Source organism: Brachyistius frenatus, unplaced genomic scaffold, assembly GCF_029030835.1.
Source record: "Brachyistius frenatus isolate BFR_SWC_R1_liver_20210118 unplaced genomic scaffold, ASM2903083v1 Contig_453, whole genome shotgun sequence".
Classification (NCBI taxonomy): Eukaryota; Metazoa; Chordata; class Actinopteri; family Embiotocidae; genus Brachyistius; species Brachyistius frenatus.
In genome coordinates this window covers 1-17,500 of record NW_027211052.1, presented here as the reverse complement: position 1 = coordinate 17,500, position 17,500 = coordinate 1, and the positions used below count along the sequence as shown (strand labels likewise).

Genomic DNA, 17,500 nt, shown 5'->3' with positions numbered 1-17,500 from the left:
AGACCTCCGTAACCTGCTGCCTTACGAGGAACGCGTGCTGTATCCCTCCGCGCAGAGAGGAGGCGGACCCAACGACCTGTACTACCAATCAGAGGACTGGAGGGGGAGGGGCTTGGACCAGGCCCTGCAGCAATTGGTGGACAGAGATCAGAGGAGGGCTCAGGAGGAGGAGCAACGAGCGGGTCAGAGTTTTACATTGTAGAACTTCTTCACACAACTTTTTAGCATTTTTTTCTGAAAATATAAAAAACAATTTGTTGACAAATTATGACTTCTTTTATGGCACATGGTAAAACTTGTTTGTATAAATATAAAATTACTTTTTACTCAACACAGTAAAAATAGTGACATTTATTTTTCTGAAAATACAATTTCTCTTCACATATTTCACGTATTATTATTAGTAGTATATATTTCAACATGTTTTTATCTTTTTTCAGGCTGAAAACAGATTTGCTTTTATCTATCTGACAGGTTGCCGTAGTAACAACGTACATGTAGCTACGCTGGCGATGCGGCCGGCTGTCCACAAACTGTTGTCCTCAATATTTTTTTGTTTTACATTATCTTAATTTGTTTATGTTTTGCTTTTATTTTTGTGTTTAGATTTTTATGCGTGAAGCACGTCGAGCTGCATGTTTGTGTGAAAGCTGCCGAGTTGAGTTTTTTCTCAAAATATTAAGACTTTTTCTTTGACAAACTTTTTTCTTTAACTTTTTTTTAGCATTTAAAAAAAACAGTGCAACTTAATTTGACTTGTTTTAAATGCATTCCTGAATGCAACTTTAACGAGCCAATCAAATATGTCCACAGACTACCTGGCTGCTGTGCTCCGCCTCCTGAACGAAGCGGAGGGCGCTGGATTGGTCGGCCCGGGAGACGTGGAGGTGGTCGAGGAAGAAGAGGATGAGGAGGCCGATCGGGGGACCCCGGGAGACTTCCAGGGCCCCGCCCTCCCGGACTACGACGAGACAGGTCGGGGGATAAGCATGGGGAGGCCCCCCACCGCCTGGTGGGGCCTCGTGGAGCCCCAGCTGGCTCAGGCTCTGCTGGACAGGTGAGTCCGTTCAGGTTCACGTTGAATTTTTCGCTTGCTTGGTTACGGATAATAACCTGGGACCTGTGATTGTCAGGATGGAGCCACAGCTGGCTCAGACTCTGCTGGAGAGAGCGAGGCAGCAGGCGGGTCGCGTGTCTTCGGGACTGAGCCGAGACCAGGACACGCTGAGGTGAACGAAACGCACACGAGCGGGCTCATTAAGGCTCCGCTCACCTGTCAATCCATTCACAGCTGATTTAAGCTTAGCTCCACCCACTCAACGAGTCATATTTCTTCTCTTCCGCAGGCGGCTGGTTGCTAGGATACTGTCCAGCATCGGCCCCAACGAGGCTCCCGTGGTCTCCTCCGGTCGCAGAGCGAGGAGGGACCTGTCAGTCAGAGCAGCCGAACCCATTAGCTCCGCCCACAGGAGAACCCGCCGTTCCCTTGACGACCTGGCCCCTCCGTTGCCCACCAATGATCCCCCACTCCTCAGGGTGAAGAGGCTGGAGGAGGAGGAGGAAGAGGAGGAGATGCTCCGCCCCCACACCGCCGGGCTGCAGAGGATGAAACGGGTCGACGCCATGGAAACAGCCAATGTGGAAGAACTGCATCATGGGAGCCGTAGACGCCGGAGGAGAGATGCCCTGAACTACGACCCCCAAATACTGATCGATCAGATTCTGGAGTACATGAGGGAGTAAGAGGAGGAGGAGGAGGAGAAAGAGGAGAAAGAGGAGGAGGAAGAAGGGGATATTTGTTGTCTATCAAGTTTTTATTTTTGTATCATCTTTTTGTTGTTTTTGCTGCTTTTGTGAAACATGATCAGTTGTTTGTTGTAAAAAGGAGTGAGACGATGAAGGAGTGAGACAAAGGAGTGAGACAAAGGAGTGAGACGATGAAGGAGTGAGGCGATGAAGGAGAGATGAAGGAGTGAGGCGATGAAGGAGAGATTAAGGAGTGAGACAAAGGAGTGAGACGATGAAGGAGTGATGAAGGCGTGAGGTGATGAAGGAGTGAGGTGATGAAGTTGATCTCTGTGTATCTTTAAACACTAAATTACCCATGAGCCTCGGCAGCCGTTGCTCCGGTACCGTCTCTGGTCCTCAGAAACAAATTCTAAATTAATATCTGTAAAAACAGGATCCTTACCGATAAACCTCTGACATCACAGCCTTGAAGCTGTCTGATTGGCTGATCACCTGCAGCAATGCTCTCTGGGACTTGTAGTCCACTCTGTTTCTCCTCGTGACTCGGGCCAAATTATCAAAAGGTTTTCTATCAGAACTACAGCTTCACGCCGAGTCCAGCTTTCCCATCTGTCAAAATCGACGGACAGAGACGGTAACCGTGGCGACGGCTCGTCAAGCGCTGTGATTGGTCAGTTCTCGTCGTGTTCCCGTACTACCCAGCTTCTGTGCAGCAGCTCTGTTGGTGTGACGACTCGTCTGTCTGTGGTGAAACTCTTTATTTATGTCACACTCAGAAATAAAAGTCAGTAAACTCGACCTCTACTGCCCCCTGCCTGTTTCTGTCGGCGCTGCAAAAGTAGATCTTAAACTTCCTCCAGGCTAACTGGATTTTTTTTTTTTAATGCTAATTTAATCGAGCACCTGAAATCCCTCTTCTCACTTCACAACATTATTACATCTCAATAAAAGACTTTTAAAAAACTGTACATGTCCCGATTCCAAAGTTCTGTATTTTGATAAATGCAGTTCTGTACAGTTATTCATGCTTTATGAAAATAAAATATTCTACGGGCAACAGACAATCTGGAAAACACAGGGGGAAAAAAATGGCACAATATATTTCATTTATGTACCTTAAAGGTCAAAGGTCATGCTGACAGCAAACAACACTTTTTAGTTTCATCTATTGTTAGCCTAGCTTAGCACAAAAACTGGAGGCTTGTTGGCTAGTAAATTTATAATTAGATCAACCTTTAGTCAGTTGGGTTAAATTGACTGGAGACACGAAGCTAACTCTATGCTACACTAACTCTTATCTTAAGTTGATTCTAATATTAACGAATCTGGAACCAAAGCTAATTCTATGCTAGTATTTTTTTCTAGTGCTTGTGCTAAGCTAGGCTAACCCCAGAGTTGAAACTGATATAAAAAAAATTAAAAAATACGACTGTTTAACACCATGAACTCTGATAAATGAAAGAATATGAAGGACTGCGGTTCTGAAAGTTCTTAAGTCTTCTAATGTTTGCTTGTCTTTACTTTTTCATTCGTGGAAGCAAAGAAAGACAAAAATACTTTTGAACCTACGTTTTCCTACAGATTATTTTACATTCCTCTATTTAATGATGAATAACTTCTCATGTAAACATCACAGAAACGCGGTTAGCAGCTTCAACTGAAGAAGACGCTTCCATCGGAGTCGATAGATGGAGAAAATTAAAGTTCAATTTTCACAACTTTGCTTTTGCCCTCCGTACAAATGCGCCTTCTTCTCTCCGGTGAGAAAGATGAAGGATGAAGAAGAGATCAGCGAAAGCGACTAAACGTCCCTAAGAGGAGAAGAAGAAAGAGAAAAGGGAAGTAATAATAATAATAATAATAAACTTTATTTGTATACAAGAAATGCAGCACAAAGCGCTTCACAGCAAGAAAATGACATGCAGTGTTTCACATAAAAACAAGATATAAAGGAACATTTAAAAATATGGAAAAGAAATGAGATCCATAAGAAAACAGATAAAATGCATCAGAAACATAAAATGCATAAAATTAAACAAATAGAGTTAAAATATATAAAAAGGCAATGTGCATTTTAAGTAAGCACAAAGAAAAAGAAAGTTTTAAAGGAGGTGAAGAAGAAGAAGAAGATGTGAAGATGAAGATGAAGAAGAAGAAGATGAAGAAGAAGAAGAAGAAGATGAAGATGAAGAAGAGCCTCACCTGATGATTCACGCCGTCATCAGCAGACCTGTCGTCACTACAGAAACACAAACACAGTATCAAAAGTTAAAACTGTAAAGGTTTGACCATGGAGTTAACCCTCGCTGCCTCCCCCCCTCCGAACCCTCCCCCCCCTCACCGTCCTGGGCGTCCGGCGGCAGCAGGCCGTCCTGCCTGTTGGCGAGGACGAAGGCCAGCGTGGCCAAGATGGTGTAGTCGAGGACCCCCAGGATGGCCAGGATGTAGGCCCAGTGGACGGAGCAGTTACCCGGAGAGAAGCTGCCCACCTGCAGACGAGACATCCAGGTAATAACGGCAGGTCGACGCCATCGACCCTAAAAACACCTGAGGTCGTCTTTTTTTTTTTTTTTTTAAAGACTCACCGAGTCTCCACACAGAGCTCTCATCTCCGGACTCTCCCAGGAGTCGGGAAACAGAAGACAAGCCAGCGCCAGACAGAAACCTGCAGAGAACAAACAGGGAAGTAAAGGGGACCAGTTCAGATTCTATCTGTCAGCATCTTTGCTAGTTCGGAGCAGGAAGTGACCATATTTGGACGAGCTGGGGGAGGAGCCAGTGGTGGATCTGACTGGAAACCATGACGATACTACGTCCCGCCCACCGACAGCTGTAACCTGACTGCACCACAGGCCTGTCAATCAAACAGACACGCCCCCAAAAACAGGTCTTCTTGAATCTTCTTTTCTAATGAATGAGGGATTATTTTCAGATGGACCTCCAGAAAACTAATAAGAAGGAGTGACTTTAGCTAACAACACCGAGATAACTGATGGACACATTTTATTCACTTTGGATTTGATGAGAGAAGTTGAATGGGAGTCTATGGAGCCGGAGGCTTTTTGGAGCCGACCTCTAGTGGCACTCGCTGGTATTGCAGCTGAAGACACTTCTGGATCAGAACCATTTTACAGACCTGAAGCTACGAACTCTTTTATATCCAGTTTGTGGACGGGACGCTGCAGAGAGGAAGCCCCGCCTCTTTTTTACTGAAGGGAGGATAAAGCACATTGCGAAGACAACACTGTCCTCTACAGACAGAAACAGACTGACTGCCAGTAGAACCGGTAGAACCGGTAGAACCAGTGGCCGACCTGCAGTCAGCTGCAGCCAGGCACAGATCTTGTAGACGGTCGCGGCGCTGCAGAACCTGAAGAGACATAGACAGAGGACGGTGGTCCACACGGCCCATAGAGACACGCCCACCAGCACCGCCACCGACTGGAAGGACGGCAGTGGGGACAGACTGGACAGACTGCCGCGACAGTCCGGGACCGGCCAGTCTGACTCCAGACACACCTGAGAACACACGTCAACACGTTGAGGACAGACTCGTGATTGGACGGTCGTGGTTTGGGGGCGGGGTTTCTCACCTCGAACAGTCCCAGGGTGCCGCTGGGCAAGGGCGGCCCCGCCCGCTGGGGCTGGGCGCCGGCGGTGCCGATCCAGGACGGCTGCACCAGAATGACCACCTGGATGATGGCGAAGCAGAGCGTGCAGACGGCCCAGAGGACGCCGACGGCCCGGGCGCTCCGGACGAACTCCGTCTGGTAGAGACGCGAGAGGTCGGCGAGGGCGGGCGACGCCGACATCACTGAGAGAGAGAGAGAGAGACGGGTGGAAGAGAAAATGTGAAAAAAAATTTGTTGAATTTAAAAGAACCATTTTACAAAACACTCGTTTCTTCAGTGCGGCTCAGTATCATAGCAAAGCGTGTAATACACACGCGGGTCCACTAGAGGGCGGCGGGCTTCGAGACGGCTAGCGTCGCCTCCACGTGAAAAGAAGACGAGTCTGTCCACGAGAAGTCGATGTTAAGTTTTATAAATCACGTTATTTTCGTTGTGTCACCCGAAACCACGCGTGTTTTAAGGCCACCAAGACAGAGCGTGACACTGACACTGACACTAATGAATCAATAAATCGACAAAGGAATCAGCAGGTTAATCAATAATTATTAGTTGCAACGTGAATTAACAGCAGCAGAACTGTTTGTGAGCAGCTCCTGTTTCAGCGCATCACGGATGTTTAGACATCTTTCACTGGATTTATGAGGTTAATGAAGGAAAACCTAAAATCAGACAGATTGTCAGGCAGCTTCTGAACTGTCTCGTCTATCCGCAACAGCAAACAGCAACTGAATGTAAACAGAAGCTTGCAGTCAAAACAACAACAACATGCCAGCAGTTAAACAACAAAAGAAAGTTAAAAAAATAAAAATGTAAAGGGTAAATGCAGTGAAACCGGAAGCTGCAGCTGGTCCAGATGTTCGGCGCTTCAAACGAAGCTCCCTGCAGATGTTCAGTGACGTTAACGGGCAGCTGCAAGAGACTGACCCGACAGCCAATCAGCGGCAGATAAACATCAGGCAAGCACCGACAGACTGACGTCATGTCATCACCGTCTCCCGTGATTTACCGACCGACGGATTCTGCGTTCACCCGGTAAAAAAAAAAACACAACAAAAAAAAAAACATTAAAGGAACGGAACGAACCTGCAGCGCGAGGAGCTCCACCTGTGTGTCTGCCTGCAGGATGGAGGAGGAGGAGGAGGGGGAGGGGGGGTCCGATTACCCGGATGTGAAGCTGCTGGGTGTTCGACTCAATCAGCTGATGATCGATGACGAGCAGCAGGTGAGAAGTCTGATGGAGGAGAACCAACCGGGCTTCAGGTCGTTTCTGAGGAACCCGGATGTGACGTTTCAAGCCGCGCCTCCCTGCAGGAGGACTGAGGAACTGCAGCTGCAAATCACAACTGATTGTTAAAAAACACTTTTATTAAACTACTGCACTTTATTAAAATATGAATTTGCTGCACCGACATTTAAACATCAAATATATCAAATATCCGTTTTTGTCAATAATGAATTCAGAAAAACAAAAGTGGATATAAAAACATAAATAATAAAATAAATGACAAAAAAAATGACATAATAAATATGATAAATAGTATTTGTACCTAGCAGTACTTTTACCTCGTAGTAGTTTATGTCAGAACATTTTTACATCACAGTATTTGCATTTTGCAGTACTTTTACTTGTCAGTATTTTTACATCACAGTACTTTTACAATGCACTGTTTGTACTTCACAGTACATTTACTTCTCAGTATTTTTATATCGCAGTATTTGTACTTTGCAGTACTTTGACGTCTTATTACTTCTTCCACCAGCAGGTTGTCCCTTCCATTACCCACAATGCCTTTCACCCAACCTGACGGATGAAACCAGCCGAGAAACAATCAAGCTTGAAACATGAAACTAAAATAGCCAGAAGTATGTGGACAGCCTACAACAGTTTGCGTATCTACAGGTCAACAGGACCGTCCACAAACATTTGACCAGGTTGTGATTCGAAGCAGAAATCCACATTAAAAAAAACAAACTTTTAAAACAAAAAGTTAAATCCACTTACTTGATGCTTCCAGAGTTCTCGGTCACCGCTCATGGTCTTCATCGGCAGACGGAGACGTTCGGGCTAACATGAACCAACAGCAGCTTCGCCAAACAGAAAAAGTTTCTCCAAATATTCATATTTTTGGGGTTTTTCTTGTTGACGACAGTAAATATTAATCTGATCGAGTGCAAACAAACAGTTTAATAGAAGTTAAATGTTTACAAACAAACAAACAGAGTGAATCTTATTGCACAGCAAAGCAGAGCTCCTCGGAGCTAAAAGACGATAATCGATCAGGAAGTGAACAAAACATCTGCAGGAGGATTTCCTGCTGATCAATTTTGGGATTTTAGAGTCCTTTCAAACACGTGCATTTTTTTTTAAACTTTTCTAAAATTTAAATAAAAGTTTGTGTTTCGTTTCCTGAAACAGAAAATTCTTAAAACAAGTTCTTTTCTGTCAAGTTGGTTTTTTTCTCTCCGTTTATTCTGATTATTGATCTTATTAAAAGTTTGTGGATTTTGACAGCTGAACATTAAAACACTTCAAAACAAATGAACCAAAAAAAACCCCAAGATGTTTGTTGTTATTGTGCTGCTGATTGTGGGCGTGGCCTCTTGGTGACATCACCACCACTGTGCCTGTCACGCCGAAGTCTTCCAGAGAAAAAACTCTCTTCTTCTTCTTCTGCTCTTTTTTTAAATCAGCGAGTGTCCCTCTTTTTTTGTGTCTTTCGGCTCGGGATTTTCAAAATAAAAGTGTCCGCAGTCTGCCGGCTGAGTCGTCACATTTCCGGGGCAACTCAACCGGCGATGATGATGATGAAAATGAGGTGAATAAATAAAAACAGGACTTTGGTTGTTTGTTTTTTTTTGTGATATTTTTTTTTTTTTGCTTGCGAGTTTTTGTTCATTTTGGCAGTTGTGGGACGTCCCACAAAGCATCGCTGCTGCTCGTATCCATGGCAACGGTGAAGGCAGGCAGATGGAAGAAAAGCTCTCAGCTCCCCGGAGGGATCTCCTCTCCGAACTTGGAGAAATTGGCGGCGTTTTTAGCTTCGAACAGAATCTGAACGACAGAAGAAGAAGAAGAAACGTGTCAACAACCGTCACCTGTTCATTCTAACTCTCCGTGTTCGTTTGCACACGAGGACGTCACGTCTCACCTGGTTGTGGACGTAGGCTTCGCACACGTAGCACCACACGGAGAGATCGCAGAAGCTCAGAACCAGCGGATGTTCCGACGCGACGCCGTGAGTCACCATGTGTTCGTTGACGTAACGACCGCAGAACACCTGAAGGGACACACGGCGTCAGCAGGTGAGACAGGTGAGACAGACACACTGAGTATGTGTTTGAGAGGTGAGACGGGTGAGACGGGTGACCTGGTAGCAGGTGAGACAGGTCCAGTTCTCAGCGTCGGAGCCGCAGTCCTGACACGGCAGGAAGACGTCTATCCCTGAGAGGGGGAGGGGCTTAACGGCATCCAGGTGAGGGCACCAGGACAGAGGGTCCACCACGTACAGAGTGGACTATGGACAGACGGGGACAAAGACAGACAGGTTGGTGTCCTCATGCTGTGAGACGTTGGAGGTATTGAATGAAGTGATGTCATTAATATTCTCTGACTCCGCCCATCTCGACTCCACACGTGACCTCCAGAGACATCTTAGGCTTCGACCAACCACACGCTCCCTCTGTCTCTGGCTCCGCCCCTGCTTCAGCTACCATCTCGTCTCCGAGGGCAACTGAATCTGGCACTGCCGTGGCAACAGTCTGTAGACAAATAGTGGGATGAATCAGGAAGTTGTCAGAGGGGGCGGGGCATGAGACAAACATCTGTGTCGTTGACTCACCTGAGGCGGCGTACTCTCTGCTGATTGGCCGAGCTCAGGCGTGACGTCATCCAACTCCTCCTTCACTTCACCTTCGCAGGTGACCTTCTCCGGGCTCAGGCGGACCTTCGGCCTGGCTCCTCCCACCGGAGTGGACGTAGCAGGAGGATGATTGGCTGAGGTTTGACTGATGTCCAAACTGGCCAATCCCTGAGTGAGCTGCTCCAGACTCTCCTGATTGGACAAGAAAAAAAAAAAAATAAAGTTGCAGTTGTGGGGTCCCTTAACAAAAAAAAAACAAATGTGGCAGGAATGTGAGGAGTTTTTTATCGGCGCGTTACCGTGGAGTCCTGCGGGCCTGCAGGGGGCAGCGGCGGTTTGTCGGACTTCCTGCCTTTTCCTTTAGAACTACGTTTCCCACGAGGCTTTGGGGAGGGGACGGCCTCACGCACGGACTCTGGAACTAAGACACGTTCAGATAAAAAACACAAACAGAAAAGTTTTATCGTAATGGAAAAGTTTTGTGATTAAAAGTATGAGACACACACACAGAACCAGAACCGGAACCGGAACCAGAACCTGGTATCACACAGTCCAGACCAACAGATATAAATACTGACTGTGTATCCTCAGCGACTTCCAGTAGGGGGCGTGGTGTCGGATAACCTCGTTGATCGTCGCCACGGCGCTGTGGTGAGGAGGAGGGAGGGGCGTCGTCAAGGACGGAGGAGGGTCTCCTAGCAACACGCTGGTGCACATTGCCATGGAGTCGGAGATGGACGTCAGGTTGTAACCTCCCTGGAGACACGGAGACACTTCACTGTCCCCTCGTGTCGCTTTTTCACAACACTTTTTCACTTTCTCAACTCACCTCCAGGACGACGAGGACACGCCCCGCGGCCAGTGATGTCAGCAGGTGAGTGAGGTGGGCGTATCCCTCTGGGGTGACGTTGTAGCCTCCCAGCGGATCGCCGCGGGCCGCATCGAACCCAGCCGACACCAGAACCAGACCGGGGTTAAACTGTTAGGAGACAAGAACAAATCAGAGGACTCTGTCGGGCGAAACCGACCAATCAGAGGACTCCGTCAGGTCTGATCGGTTATTTTATATCCTGACGCGTTACCTCGGTAGCGATCGGCATGACGACGCGGTGGAAGGCGGCGAGGTACTCGGGGTCGCCCATTCGTCCTCCGCTCCATGCCACGTTGACGTTATACCCCGCCCCGTTGGCCACGCCCACCCTGTCGGGGCCGGCGTCCTCTGAGGAAGGGAAGAACGTCCCGTTGTCGTAGCGATGGAGGGACACGTACAGGACGCTGGAGACAGAGACAAAGAGTCACTTCAGATTTGTCCCTGCAGGTGGACGGTCCTCATCCTCCCCTCCCCCTCCTCCTACTCACCTGTCGTCATCCTCGAACATGTGTTGCGTCCCGTTGCCGTGGTGAACGTCCCAGTCCAGGATCAGGACTCGCAGCAGGGGATCTTGGGAGATTTTCTGGGCGTAACGAGCGGTGAGCGCCACCGTGTTGAAGAAACAGAAACCGCAGGGAGAGTCTCTCTCGGCGTGGTGACCGGGAGGACGGACGATGGCCACGCCGTTACTCACCTGCAGGGAACAAAGTCCAACGACATCTCAGCTGACTGCTGTTAGCTGCTGTTTTTTAACCTGCCAGCTGTCAAGTGTTTGTCATTTTTAATAATTTGTTTTATTACAAATGCGAACGCTAAAAATAGTAATATTAGCATGTTAATGTTACAATGCTAATCAAAGTGTAAAAGACAGAATTCAAATCAAGATTATTATTATGATGATATTTAGACACCAAAACAGTCTTAAGGGGTCCGTTTATCATCTGACGGTCGGACCGGAACCTCACCTGGTCCAGAACCTCACCTGGTCCAGAACCTCACCTGGTCCGGGACTCACCTGGTCCGGGACTCACCTGTCCGCTCAGGATCGCGCCCACGGCGTTGAAGCAGCCGCCGGCGGCCAGCTGAGCGCAGCGGAAGCTCTGGTTGTTGATGTAGATGGAGTTGAAGTCCTCCGCCAGCTTGTGCAGGTCTCTGGGCTTCATGGCCGCCGTAGTCTTCATCAGCTCCACGTGCTGCACGCTGAACACACACACACACACACACACACACACACACACACACACACACACACACACACACACACACACACACACACACACACGCATGTTCAGTCCGTGTGCGATGGACAGGTGAGCTACACGCTAGCGCACCGGTCGCTACCTGTGACACAACGACAGCTCCTCCTCCGTCGCCGGGCGAGCTGGTATCCGTTGGCAACGATGGACCAATCCCAGCTGCTGATGTCTGGAGAAGATCTTGAAGATTCTCTGAGGCTGCTCGGGATGATGCCTGCGACACAGGGATCGTTACGTTACCGTGGTTACGTCACAACATCGTTGACGCGGTTGACCAGTCCGGGTGGGGTTGGGGGGGAGGGCGGCGAGGGGGCACCTCACCTGTCCCACATGTTCACGTGCTCCATCATGCTCTCGTCGTAAACCAGGCCCGTTGTCGTGACGACGGAGGAGAAGGAGTAGGCGGTGCCGGTCTTTTTCGTATCCTTCTCGTCGGCCGATGGGCCGCCTTCTGCACAGAACAGGGAAGTTGTACGTTTCATGATGACAGCAGCGTGCTTCTACTCTGCTAGCTTGACCTTTGACCCCTGAAATAGATGGCGGTCCAGGCAGGACACGTGTGTTGTTGGTGTTTTCTTACCCAGAACCTGCAGAGACCTCCAGTGAGGATACAGACAGGAGACGGTCTCCGACACGGACTGCAGCGCGCTGAGGGACACGGACAGAGGAGTCAAACACGCGTGTTCTACTTCCTTTAACACACGTTCTCCTGATCAGAGTCTGTGAGTCGGGTGAGATGTTACCTGTCAGACGGAGCAGTGGGCGGAGTCAGAGGAGGACAAGCTCCGCCCAGCAGAGCTCGGACGCAGGCAGCGGCGCCCTCTGCTGTCGCCTGCAGGTTGTAACCTCCCTGCGCACACGCACGCGCACACACACACACACACACACACACACACACACACACACACACATTTAACGTGTGTTTTACTCATCCACATTGTGACATTGTTACATCAGATGGAGGAGAACGTTTTACCTCGAGAGCGAGAACGAGTCGACCTTCAGCCAAACTCATCAACATGTGAGTCAGAACGTGGAAACATGAAGGATTCACACACATCTCCCCCTGAAACCCACACACACACACACACACACACACACACACACACACACACACACACACACACACACACACACACACACACACACACACACACACACACACACACACACACACACACACACGTTGTGAGAGACGTTTCACACAATGTATGTGAGCCAGTGAACCTGATCTAAGATATGTTTTTACCTTCGGATCTCCGATTGCAGCATCAAATCCGGCAGAGACCAGAACCAGCTGAGGCTGAAACTGGAAACACACACACACACACACACACACACACACACACACACACACACACACACACACACACACACACACACAGATCAATACATGACACCAACAAGGCCAAGTTTTTCTGTGTGTGTGTGTGTGTGTGTGTGTGTGTGTGTGTGTGTGTGTGTGTGTGTTACCTCGTAGGCCACTGGCAGCAGCACTTGTTGAAAAGCGGTGATGTAATCGGCATCGGTCATCCCGGTCTGAAGCACAAACACACAAACAGGATGAAGGGTGAGAGTTTCACAATAAAAGCCTCATTAGGAAGTGAAGAGGCTTTTAATTTGAAACAGGTACAGAGAGTGTGGAGTTTTTGTATCAACAGCGTAATGCAGCGATTTTAACAGGGCAAACGGGAGCGGATCAAAACGAGTCAACATGACAACTCTGACAATTACATCTGTTTTTATTGTCTCACTGACATGACAGATGCTTCAGAGATGATCGCTTCTTCAACATTACCTGAGGACACACATGAGGACACCTGAAGTTACCAAAGGTAACCTGAGGACACCTGAGGTCACCTGAGGACACCTGAGGTCACCTGAGGTCACCTGAGGTCACCTGAGGTCACCTGAGGACACCTGAGGTTACCTGAGGACACCTGAGGACACCTGAAGTCACCTGAGGACACGTGAGGTCTCACCTTGTTCCAAGCCAGGTTGATGTTTCTTCCTTCAGCTCGTCCTCTGCCGACAAACTGGCTGTCAGACTCCTGCAGGTGAGGCCAGAAAGATCCCTGTTCGTACCTGTGGACACTGAAGTACAGGACACTGCAACACACGCACGCGCATACACACATACACACACACACACACACACACACACACACACACACACACACACACACACACACACACACACACACACACACACACACACACAGACATCTTTAGCTGCTGAGACCTGATCCTGGATCAGAGGAAGAGGAGGATGAAGAGGAGGAAGAGTTTACCTGGGATCCTCCTCGAACATGTACTGGATGCCCTGGCCATGATGGATGTCCCAGTCCACGATCAGCACCCTGACACACACACATTAAAACAGTTCTGCCTGTGTGTAGGGACAGGTGTGTATATGTGTGTGTGTGTGTGTGTGTGTGTGTGTGTGTGTGTGTGTGTGTGTGTGTGTGTGTGTGTGTGTGTGTGTGTGTGTGTGTGTGTGTGTGTGTGTGTGTGTGTGTACCTGCTAACAGCATGTCTGGTTTGAGCATATCGAGCTGCGATCGCCACGTTGTTGAAAATACAGAAACCGTTGGGCTCGTTGTTCTGAGCGTGATGACCTGGAGGTCTGAGAGGAGGAAGAAGAAGAAGAAGAAGAAGAAGAAGAAGAAGAAGAAGAAGAAGAAGAAGAAGAAGAAGAAGAAGAAGAAGAAGAAGAAGATGATAACAGGATATTTAGTTCTATCTCAACTTTATTGATAATAACAGTAATAATAAAATAAAACAACAAGACACTGATGTCAATCTGTTGGACAAAATAACAAAAACACCCGTCGGCATGATGTTACCTGATGATGGCGAATCCATTCCTGAGGTCAGAGGTCATGACCCGATCAACCAGCTGGAGGACTGAACCCACCGCCGACACACACACCTGGTAGGACTCCTGATGCACACACACAAACACACATGTTCCTGGTTTTCGTCCTGTATTTGAGTGTCTAATGATGCTGTGTGTGTGTGTGTGTGTGTGTGTGTGTGTGTGTGTGTGTGTGTGTGTGTGTGTGTGTGTGTGTGTGTGTGTGTGTGTGTGTGTGTGTGTGTGTGTGTCCTTACAGGATGCAGGTACACTGAGTCGTACTTGTTGGACAGATTCTGTAGTTGAGTCTTCGTCATCATCTGAGTCGACCTCATCGCATCCACATGATGTTTCCTGCAGCACAAACAACAAACAACAAACAGGAAGTCAGAGTGTTTGTTGACACCGGAGAGCTGAGCAGTGATTGGTGGACTCACGTGTGAGCGAGCAGCAGCTCTTCTTCTGCAGCTTCTCGAGGCTGTAACACAAAACAATGTGGATGTCTGAGTTCTTCGTCCTGATGATGATGATGATGATGATGATAAATAAATGTTGACAGTCTCACCTCCACTCTGACGCAGTGAGACAGCAGCTCTTGTCTCTCCAGCTCCTCCATGATGGACGTCACTCTGTCTGGACTCTCTGGATGACTGAACAACAAACAACAACACAGTGAGAATAAACAATAATAAATAAAGTTTCACTGCATTAATGATTCACTGTACAGCTGCAGCGATCGATTAATCAATTAAACCATTTTAATATTAATATTAATCATATTAATAATAATAATAATAATAGTAATAATAACATAAAGCCCCGCCCCCTTCCCCGGTCCGTTACCTCGGCTCCCACTGGTTCTGATGGCGGGTGAAGATCTCCGAGTAAACCAGACCAGTTCCAGAGGATGCTGACCTGTTGGACAGATCACACACACACACACACACACACACACACACACACACACACACACACACACACACACACACACACACACACACACACACACACACACACACGCGTTATGTGTTGTGAACGTTACGAAGCCTCCAGTTCAGATTCTGTCCGTCACCATCTTTACTACGTCCCGGGATTATTTTCAGATGGACCTCCAGAAAACTAAGAAGAAGGAGTGACTTTAGCTAACAACACCGAGAGAACTGATGGACACATTTTATTCACTTTGGATTTGATGAGAGAAGTTGAATGGGAGTCTATGGAGCCGGAGGCTTTTTGGAGCCGACCTCTAGTGGCACTCGCTGGTATTGCAGCTGAAGACACTTCTGGATCGGAACCATTTTACAGACCTGAAGCTACGAACTCTTTTATTTTCAGTCTGTCAGACTCACCAGCGTCTGCAGTCTGTCGCTCAGCTCCTCCTCCTCCTCCTCCTCTATGCTCCTCTCCATCCTTCCTCTCCTCTTCACCTGCTGCAGGCCTCCTCCACCTCCTTTCCTCTCCTCACTTCCTGCGCCGCCGCCCTGAAAGCAACAAACAGCAGCAGAGAAGTTCACCGATGAGTTACGACGGCTGCGACGAAGAAGAAGAAGAAGACGAAGACGAAGAGGACGAAGACGAAGAAGACGAAGACGAAGAGGACGTGTTGTTTCTGACTTCACTGCAAAACTGACAGACGTTTCCAAACTCTTGTGCTGTTAACTATAAACCCGTCTGGAGAGGGCGGGACCGGCAGAGGTCAAAGTTCAGCTCAGGTAGATGATTTACTGCTTTACTTTACAAACAGCCTGGAAACGAAACATTTTCACGCAAAAAAAATAAATAAAGTTTATTGTGTTTTTAATTGTTTTAAACGACTTTCAAAAATCAGAAACTCGACTCGATTTTTCTCCATTTAAAAAAATCAGGAGCTTCTTCCACTCAGAAGATCTTCGTGTCTTCAGTTGTATTTCAACCTGCTGCTCGTTAACCGGTGGACTTTTCTTTTTTTTTCTGTATCTGGAGCGATCCGGTCGGATCTCGGTGTGGATCCAGAACCGGCCGGTCCAGATGTCACGCTGGCAAATTAAAATGGACGTGATAATAAACAGGAAACGTCTGGAAAGACTCGTTAAATAAAAAACCAGGAGAGGACACGTTGGACAGTGTGTGTGTGTGTGACCGACCTGTGGGGACAGACGAGGAGATCTTCGGACTGACTTCAGTCCAGATCCTGCTGGTTCTGATCCAGACTGCATTGTTGACCCGCTCAGATCCACCTGAAGGAAAATAAAACTAGAGAATTAAACAGCTGACAGACAAGAAGGTTTTAATATATTTTATCTTGTCATGTTTTATCATTTGGACATTTAATGTCTGCTCAAATATTATTCTTTTTTTTTTTATGCTTCCTCTACATTTTACTCAGTTGTTTTTTTTTAAACCTGAACTGGATGTTTTTATTTACACATTCAGTTCATTAGAAAGGAGGTGAATGTAACGACACCAAGGACCAGAACCAGGACCGGGATCAGCACCAGGACCAGAGACCAGAACTGACCAGGACCAGGTCCGGCAGCATCACCAGGACCAGGACCAGTGTCAGGCTGTCAGGAGCTTCGGGTGTAAACAAAGCAGCAGCGGAGCTAACCTGTTAGCCTCCCTCCGGGTGACGTCACAACGTCTTTTAGCTGAAAACTGAAACAGATCCGGACCGAACCGGATCCACTGAGACCCGCAGCAGGTTTCTGATCCGGTTTCTGTCTGAGCTGAAATTAAAAAAAAACATCCAAACACCGAACCGGGAGCGGAACCGGAACCAGAACCAGGAGTCGGACTCGCTGCAGCCTCCTGATTCGGGTTCTCTTCTGTTTTCTGTCTCAGCTGCTGAGAACCGAGCGAACACGGAAAAACTGTCGCACACTCATGATGTCAACGAGCCGGGCGGCGCGACCTGACGACGTAACGGCGGAACGAAAACAAAACAAATGTCAACTGTATGAACAAAGGAGCGCTTCCTCCGCGTTATTATTATTCTTTAAACAACTGCATTTTTGGAGGCTTTATCATGTTCCCAAACTCATGAAAGTTGGTACAGGTGTCTCTCCCGGAGAAAAATGTCTTATTTTAGTGGAGTAGCGAGTGGGCGTGGTCTAATGTCTCGCTAGCGCCCCCTACAGAGATGCCCCGGCGACCAAATTTACCGACATGCTGGAAATTCGGTGTTTCACATCCAGACTTACGAAAAAGTTACACTGCAACATTACATCAACTGGACTGGAAGAAATTTTTAATTTAGTCGCCATTTTTGGCGATTCACACATGTTGTACTTTAACGA

The 17,500-nt window shown here is 47.8% G+C and overlaps 3 protein-coding genes across 9 annotated transcripts in view; 1 reads left to right on the top strand and 2 right to left on the bottom strand.

Annotated features, from left to right (window-relative positions):
* Nucleotides 1-2,547, top strand: part of pcsk1nl (proprotein convertase subtilisin/kexin type 1 inhibitor, like) — a 5,544-nt gene extending 2,997 nt beyond the window's left edge. Inside the window, exons 2-6 of one of the 6 annotated variants that reach the window (XR_011312361.1) lie at nt 1-182; nt 814-1,057; nt 1,134-1,229; nt 1,347-1,903; nt 1,960-2,547. The exon at nt 1-182 is cut by the window's left edge and continues 71 nt beyond it. Coding sequence is in view for 1 of the 6 variants with exons in the window: in XM_069725837.1 (XP_069581938.1) it covers nt 1-182; nt 814-1,057; nt 1,134-1,229; nt 1,347-1,743 (919 nt within the window). In the remaining 5 variants the exon portion in view is untranslated. Of the gene's footprint in view, nt 183-813; nt 1,058-1,133; nt 1,230-1,346 lie in introns of all 6 variants that reach the window. The other 5 variants (XR_011312364.1, XR_011312363.1, XR_011312362.1 and 2 more) reach the window with 5 other exon arrangements.
* Nucleotides 2,548-2,721: 174 nt separating this feature from the next.
* Nucleotides 2,722-6,662, bottom strand: lhfpl4b (LHFPL tetraspan subfamily member 4b). Of its 2 annotated transcripts, none has more exons than XM_069725841.1 (7): nt 6,465-6,662; nt 5,343-5,563; nt 5,064-5,268; nt 4,335-4,414; nt 4,091-4,238; nt 3,952-3,988; nt 2,722-3,550 (listed from the first exon to the last, which is right to left on the bottom strand). In XM_069725841.1, exons 2-6 carry the CDS (start codon nt 5,559-5,561, stop codon nt 3,960-3,962), a joined length of 681 nt encoding a protein of 226 aa, XP_069581942.1. In that variant the 5' UTR covers nt 5,562-5,563; nt 6,465-6,662; the 3' UTR covers nt 2,722-3,550; nt 3,952-3,959. The 2 variants fall into 2 exon arrangements, with proteins under 2 accessions (XP_069581942.1, XP_069581941.1); XM_069725840.1 differs by having other exon boundaries at nt 2,722-3,560; nt 6,465-6,661.
* Nucleotides 6,663-7,546: 884 nt separating this feature from the next.
* On the bottom strand, nt 7,547-17,089 carry hdac6 (histone deacetylase 6). Its single transcript, XM_069725845.1, has 29 exons — nt 16,813-17,089; nt 16,349-16,441; nt 15,575-15,706; nt 15,069-15,154; nt 14,791-14,875; nt 14,663-14,703; nt 14,483-14,579; nt 14,215-14,312; nt 13,890-13,994; nt 13,660-13,728; nt 13,351-13,477; nt 12,842-12,907; nt 12,618-12,677; nt 12,345-12,434; nt 12,112-12,218; nt 11,949-12,016; nt 11,690-11,819; nt 11,454-11,582; nt 11,144-11,312; nt 10,601-10,806; nt 10,324-10,516; nt 10,071-10,220; nt 9,820-9,997; nt 9,541-9,662; nt 9,221-9,433; nt 8,994-9,140; nt 8,750-8,896; nt 8,531-8,659; nt 7,547-8,433 (listed from the first exon to the last, which is right to left on the bottom strand). The coding sequence occupies exons 2-29, from the start codon at nt 16,418-16,420 to the stop codon at nt 8,365-8,367; spliced, it is 3,285 nt and encodes a 1,094-aa protein (XP_069581946.1). The 5' UTR covers nt 16,421-16,441; nt 16,813-17,089; the 3' UTR covers nt 7,547-8,364.
* Nucleotides 17,090-17,500: the final 411 nt, after the last annotated feature.

Excerpts from the sequence above, each read along its gene's own strand:
- lhfpl4b (XM_069725841.1), bottom strand. The coding sequence starts at position 5,561 with ATGTCGGCGTCGCCCGCCCTCGCCGACCTCTCGCGTCTCTACCAGACG. Across the intron at positions 4,239-4,334 it reads GAGCTCTGTGTGGAGACTCG|GTGGGCAGCTTCTCTCCGGG; the intron begins GTGAGTCTTTAA and ends TCTCGTCTGCAG. Across the intron at positions 3,989-4,090 it reads GCCGCCGGACGCCCAGGACG|TGACGACAGGTCTGCTGATG; the intron begins GTGAGGGGGGGG and ends GTGTTTCTGTAG.
- hdac6 (XM_069725845.1), bottom strand. The coding sequence starts at position 16,420 with ATGCAGTCTGGATCAGAACCAGCAGGATCTGGACTGAAGTCAGTCCGA. Across the intron at positions 13,729-13,889 it reads ACCAGACATGCTGTTAGCAG|GGTGCTGATCGTGGACTGGG; the intron begins GTACACACACAC and ends TGTGTGTGTCAG. Across the intron at positions 8,660-8,749 it reads CCTGTCTCACCTGCTACCAG|GTGTTCTGCGGTCGTTACGT; the intron begins GTCACCCGTCTC and ends GTGTCCCTTCAG.